This window comes from Lontra canadensis, unplaced genomic scaffold, assembly GCF_010015895.1.
Source record: "Lontra canadensis isolate GAN:19392208 unplaced genomic scaffold, GSC_riverotter_1.0 scaffold171, whole genome shotgun sequence".
NCBI classification, from domain to species: Eukaryota; Metazoa; Chordata; class Mammalia; order Carnivora; family Mustelidae; genus Lontra; species Lontra canadensis.
This window is the reverse complement of record NW_022631165.1, coordinates 2,118,632-2,124,557: the sequence shown is the minus strand read 5'-3', so window position 1 is coordinate 2,124,557 and position 5,926 is coordinate 2,118,632. Positions and strand designations below refer to the sequence as shown.

Genomic DNA, 5,926 nt, shown 5'->3' with positions numbered 1-5,926 from the left:
TCTAGCCGGAGACACTTTGTAAGCAGTCTGCCAGCATGACCGCAACCTAGCTGCTTCCTTGACTTTTAGAATGAATCTCTTTGTGTGAGCCACCATCGGGTTCACACAACCACAGAGCCCTCAGTTGGCACATCCATGGGATGCAGGGAACCCCAGGTGGGTGAGGATGAGGTTCTTGGGGGGGGGGGGCTCTGGAGGGCAGGCCCAGGAGGCCAGGGCCCCTGCTGCAGAGGAGAGGGAGGGAGAGGGGCACTCCCGGGAGAAGGGGGTTAGCTGACAGACCCTCTGTGGCCCAGGACTTGCTCCCCCACCTGCCGTGGGCTCAGGCCAGGTGACTCTAGCCCACCGTGTCACCAGGCTTAGCGACCTCCCATCTCATTGTTTTGCTCCATCCTTGTAGGACTACTCACAGAATCAGCAGTGAGTCACTCCTGAGTCAGCTCCTGGGGGTGCAGAGGCCCTGGTTGCCTCAGCCCAAATCCGGGAGACCTGGCTCTCAGGGAAGGGAGGGGACACCCCACTCTCATATGGGCGGGTTTTTCCTCGCTAGCCCAGTTTTGGAAACCCAACAGGCAGGCTGGGGGCCTGGACTGGCCCTGCAGCCCGCTGGGCCTCCCGCCTCCTCTCTCTGTGGCCTTCCGGTGGGAGGGGGGCATAGGAAAGAAGTGCAAAGGCCGGGGGTCGGAATACTGAAACACAGGTGCACAGGACACCTGGTCCCTGGCGGGGCCACCACAGAGTCACACCCATCTGCCCCATTTTAATCCCAAGTGTACCCCTGCTTCCCAATGTCCCCACACCTGGAAAAACAGGAGCAGGGGAATAAATAATTTATTGAAATTAGAATAAATAAGATATGCGGGCAGGGCTACAAATAACTATAAAAATCGTTAACATATATACACATAGAAAGGTGCTCCCGCGGGCGGGGCGGGGCCTCGCTGCAGAGGCGGCGGTGCCGGCACGCGGGCGCCCCCCGGAGGCAGGTGGCTCACTTACAATGGTGGCCGCCCATCTCCCTGGATCCTAAGGCGCGCCGCCCGCGGAGGGCCCGCGGCCCGGGGAGGGCCCACTCCTCTGCGAATGCCCGCGGAGCTGCACCCCCTGCACGATCCGCATCACCCAGGAGCGGTGGGCGGCCAGGCTGATGTAGACGCCGGGCCGATCGCGCTCTGCGCAGCCCTCACCCCAGCTGATGATGCCCGCCAGCAGCCACGTGCCCTCCACCTGGCACATGAGGGGGCCTCCAGAGTCACCCTGTGGAGAGGAGGTGAGGTCAGGGACCCAGGTGGGTCAGGGCTGGGCAGAGCCCAGGACAGGCACCGCAGGTGGCAAGGGGTTCCCTTGTAGGGTGGGGGGTGCGGTGGGCTTCTCCGACCTGGAGGACAGGCCCTTGGGCTCACTGCTGGTGAGGGGTGCTTTGTGCCAGACCTCGGCGCTCACAGCCCGAGCCACACCGGCACCCCGGGTAGCAGGGAGGAGCCACAAGCAGGATCTAGTGTCCGAGCCACCCACTGTATGGAGCTGGAGCTGGTTCTGGGGGCCAGGACGGAGGAACCCCCTCAGAAGAAGGCAAGCTCCCAGAGAATGGGGTCCGGTACCCCAAGATGCTCAGGAGAGCTTTGGTGTACGGCCTGGCAGACGGGTGCCTGGGCCAAGCAGAGGCCCAGTTCTGTAGGCATCTCGGGAACTCGCGGGACCCAGCTCACATGGGGGGGCGGGCAGCAGGCAGTGCGGGAAGAAGGTTGGTTCTCACCAGACAGGCATCTCGCTGCCCCTCCAGGTAGCCCGCACACAGCATGTCCTCGGTGATGGCCCCCTGCCCTGCCCCCCTCCAGTACAAGCGGCCGCAGATTTCTGAGTCGATGATGGGAACCTCCAGTTTCTGCAGGGTCTGGGGTTGGGGCAGGGGCACTGGGGGAAGGGAACAGGGCATCAGGCTTGGGAAATCCTCTCCTTACTGTCCCCACGGCCCCTCAGTCCCCCTTGGAGGCCGTTCTCAAAGGCTAATGATCAACTCTGTCAGATTCTCCCAAACGCCTATGGAAAATTCCAATTCCCAGACTCCACCTCCGGATCTACTGAACACGAACAGGAGTGTGCATCCTGAGACCCTGAATTTTTGGAGACTGGAGATGCCCACAAATGGAGAGAACCACGGTTCCCAGCTTGTCCTGCCTCAGGCACCGCCTTGTCCAGCGTGGGGACGGGACAAGGGAAGTGGTCAACACACCATTGCCCTATGCTGGAAGCTATTAGGCCATGAGAGTTCCCCAAGCCCTGGGGAACTGGAGGCCTTGGGGACGGCCTGCAAACCCTCCGCAGCCCATAACTGGAGTTCCCAGAAAAGCCCCGCAGGATGACTATGGGGAGGCTGCCCGCAACCTCAGACTCGGGGACCCCCAGGAACCTGGTCATTTCTTGTACTTCTTTTGGAATCTGGTTGAGGTCCCATTTTTCCTACACGTTTTCCTCTTAGCCCCCCCTCCCCATTATCTACCTACCTACCTTCCTTCCCTCCCACCTTCTGCTTCTCTGTCTCTTACTTTATCTGCCTTAGGATGTTTTCCAGACTGGGTCTGACAACTCTGTTTTCTGGTTATGGAGACTATGTCCTTCTGGAAATTTTGCCTGCAATTATGGCATGCTGCCACCAGGAGGAGCCTGTTTCCCGCTTGGGCGTTGATCCGCAGTCAGCCTGGCCCCACACGTTTCTTCCAGCCCTTCCTCCATCACTTAATAGCCTCGCTGATCTGCCTGCTGTGGCCTCAGGACATCGCCACAGATCCCTTTTACCGAGAGAGGCCCTAAGCTGTCCGCCTAGCACTCCATGACTCCCCACCTCCGGACTGCAGCCCACTTTTTGTCTCTGTCATCAGAAGAGTCTTTTTCCTTCTGCTACGCCTCTGGCCTCTGCCCCCCACCGTCCCCGTGTTCCCGGCTACCCCCCGCCACCCGGGAGGGGAGAAGCCGCACCTCCGTCACGGATGCTCCCCCAGCCTGCGATCCAGCAGCGTGTGTTCGGAGAGAGGCGGACGGAGGAATCAGGCAGGCAGATGGGCAGGACTCGCTCAGAGAAGCGGATGGAGTGCTCCAGGTGCACCAGGGCGATGTCCGCACGGGAGCCCTCTCTCCAGGAGTACACGGGGTGGGACCGAACCCAGGCGATACCCACCTCCTGGGACCTCGGGCCAGGGTTCCCCAGCCGCCAGGCCCCCAGCAGCACAGAGAACTGGGATGGGTTGTTCAGATTGCTGGCAGGAGAGGAAAGGAGGAAGGGTCACTAAGGAACCTGGGGCGTAGGGTGCCAGGACGGGTCTGGGGGACGACATGCTCAGGAAGGCCCCTGAAGCAGGGTCTCTCTTCTGAGAGGCTCTGAGGCTGGACCGAGACCTGGAGGCTGGGGCTGAGTGGAGAGCCCTGGGTCTAGGGCAGAAAGCCTGGGCGTCAAGTACAGGACAGGCCATGCGTACCCCTTGAAGCAGTGGGCGGCGGTGACCACCCAGCGGCTGGTGAGCAGCGAGCCCGCACAGTGGTGGGTCCCGTTCTTCTGGATGCTCACGACCCAGGGCCACTCGGCATCGGTGCTGTCCTCACCACCCACGATCCGGTTCAGCCGCTGGGGCTTCCCACAGGTCGGGGGAGCTGGTGGAGAAGAGTCACGTTTTGTCACCCCCGGGGCCCAAACCTCCTGCCCTGCCTATGCCCCGTGCTGTTTCTCGTGTGTGTGTGGGGGGCCCTTCCCCGCCCTTCCTCTGCCCTCCCCTCAGGCTGGCCTTCCTCTGCGCTCCTCTCATCCGCTGAGGCTGCCCTGCTCTGGGCCCCCTCTCGGCTCAGCTTTCCAGGCCCCCTTTGTAGCCTGCCTTCCTCTCCTGCTCCCCAAAGACAGACAGACTCCCCCGCCCCCGCCACTCGGTGCAGGCCCCACTCACCAGGTATCCTGGCAGCATGGAGGGAAGCTGCAGGAGAGAGAAGGAAGAGTCAGGCGAGCGGAGAGGAGCCCCCAGTGCCCAGGGCAGCTCCCCAGACCTCTAGGGTGGGGCATTTCCTGGAGCCTGGGTAGGGCTGACAGAAACCTCAGGCGCCCTCTCTCAGTTGCAGCCTTATCCTCCCACCGGACTCCTGGCCCGCCTGCGCCCGCACTCCATCCCACCTGCCTGGCAGAGGACGGCCGGCTCCTGGGCACCTCTCACGGAGGCTAAGAGTCGGGGAGCACACGCCCACCCCTCTTAGGTTTCCCCCAGACCTGAGGGTGGGGCCCGAGACCCTCTCTATCCCCAGCCCGAGGCCTGCAACAGAAATGCGTGGATTGGAGAGCGGGAAGGAGGACGAGGACGAGAGGGACAATGGATAGCTCGGGGAGGGCTGAGGTGTGGTGAGGTCCAGGCAGGGGCGCAGCCTGCCTTGGTGTGTCCTGCGGTCCTGCTGGCAGCCACAGGACACAGCAGAGGAGCAAGCCGCAGAGAAGGCAGGAGGAGGGGAAAGGAACAGAGACCAGGTGCAGGTAGGGCCAGGAGGGACGGCAGGTGGGCAGGTGCTGAGTAGGGAGCAGGAAGGGGGTGGCTGTGGGGGGTGCAGAGGAGGGAGGGGGGCAGGGCCTCAGAACTCACCTGAAGAAGCCAGAAGCAACAGTGGGGTTAAGATCCTGAGACCGCCCCCACCCAGGGCTGGGGGAGCTCTGGAAACTAGCATGGCCAGCAGGGGCACGGGCACGGCTGGGAGAGCAGTCCTGCCTGTGACGGGGTGTGTGGAGTTCCCTACAGGTCACCCGAGGTTTTATCCTGGGAGGTGGAATGCCGTTGGACCAGTCCCCCAACTGAGTGAGTGGCTCAGTCCCTGCCACCCCAGGCTATAGGTCACAGGAGGGGTGGGACTGCTGGGAGGAAATGAGCCGCTAAGGGGACTGGGGGCTCTAGCTGAGACCCCTCCCTCTGCCCTGGAGCAGTGGACTCAGGGATCCGGTTTGGGAGCTCAGGACCCTGGCTCCAGCTGTGGGCCCCGGATCTACCATCTGGAGGAGCAGAGCCTGGACCCAGAGGTCTAGGCCAGCGGAGCTGACATTGCGAAAGTCCCCCAGTTTGGGTGCTGAAGGGAAGGCCTGGGGCCTGGGCCTGCAGCAGCTGAAGGCTAGGATAAGGGGTCTTGGTGGGGTCCTAGGGCCTTGGGGAGAAGGGGGCTGCCCAGAGAGGCTCAGTAACGGCTCCTTCCTCCAGGGGCCACCGTGACTCAGCCAGGAGACCTCATCAAGCCCCGGGCTCTGGGATCCCGTTAACCACTTCCTGGAAAGCTGTGAATCAGGCCCCCAGTGACTGCTTGTCATGTGGGTCCTGCCACTTGGTGGCAAACGACTCACCCCTCACCTGCACTGCAGGGAAGACCAGGCAGGGCCGGCCAGGTGCCCAGGTGGCTGACTGACGCGGCTGCCTGGGCAGGGCTGGGTGCCATCCCCCACACTCGGGTCAGAGAGCAGCGGGGCTCCGCTGGCGCAGGGGGTGCCCCAGATGAGACCCGGTGACCCGGGGTCCCCACCAGTTCCTCCGACTCAGTGCCCCGATCCCATGATGCCCCCACCCCAAGCAGGAGGGGCAGGCCGATTCCTCTTCTGAGACCCACCGTATCTCTGTCCTTTTGTTCATTTGATCAATAAGCCCCGTGTTGGGAAGGAGCGTAACGTAGTGGGAGCTTACGGTGGGCCCTGCCCCGCTGCATCTCAGCGGAGGAAACAGGGCCTGGTGGGGGGGGTGGGGAGAGCCTAGATTTGAACCTCAATCTGGAAGCAGGTGACTGGATGGGACTCAGCAGATCCTGAGGGATCTCGGTCCAGGGGCTGGATGGTTTTTACTCAAGGGCCTAGGTGCAGGGGTGCTGGGAGTCTCAGGGCCCCAAGGAGGTGCCCGACTCTGGAGGCGGCCAGCGAAGGCTGCCC

General features: G+C 62.8%; 1 protein-coding gene across 1 annotated transcript; it reads right to left on the bottom strand.

Annotated features, from left to right (window-relative positions):
- Window positions 1-281: 281 nt before the first annotated feature.
- PRSS22 (serine protease 22) lies at window positions 282-5,636 on the bottom strand. The gene is made up of 6 exons (XM_032846126.1): window positions 4,611-5,636; window positions 3,933-3,959; window positions 3,474-3,645; window positions 2,977-3,254; window positions 1,757-1,914; window positions 282-1,257 (listed from the first exon to the last, which is right to left on the bottom strand). The coding sequence occupies exons 1-6, from the start codon at window positions 4,690-4,692 to the stop codon at window positions 1,027-1,029; spliced, it is 948 nt and encodes a 315-aa protein (XP_032702017.1). The 5' UTR covers window positions 4,693-5,636; the 3' UTR covers window positions 282-1,026.
- Between the last annotated feature and the right edge of the window lie 290 nt (window positions 5,637-5,926).

Coding starts and splice junctions, on each gene's coding strand:
- PRSS22 (XM_032846126.1), bottom strand. CDS start 4,692: ATGCTAGTTTCCAGAGCTCCCCCAGCCCTGGGTGGGGGCGGTCTCAGG. Junction 1,915..2,976: donor GGGGAGCATCCGTGACGGAG/GTGCGGCTTCTC, acceptor CCCTTCCCCCAG/TGCCCCTGCCCCAACCCCAG. Junction 1,258..1,756: donor GGCAGCGAGATGCCTGTCTG/GTGAGAACCAAC, acceptor TCCTCTCCACAG/GGTGACTCTGGAGGCCCCCT.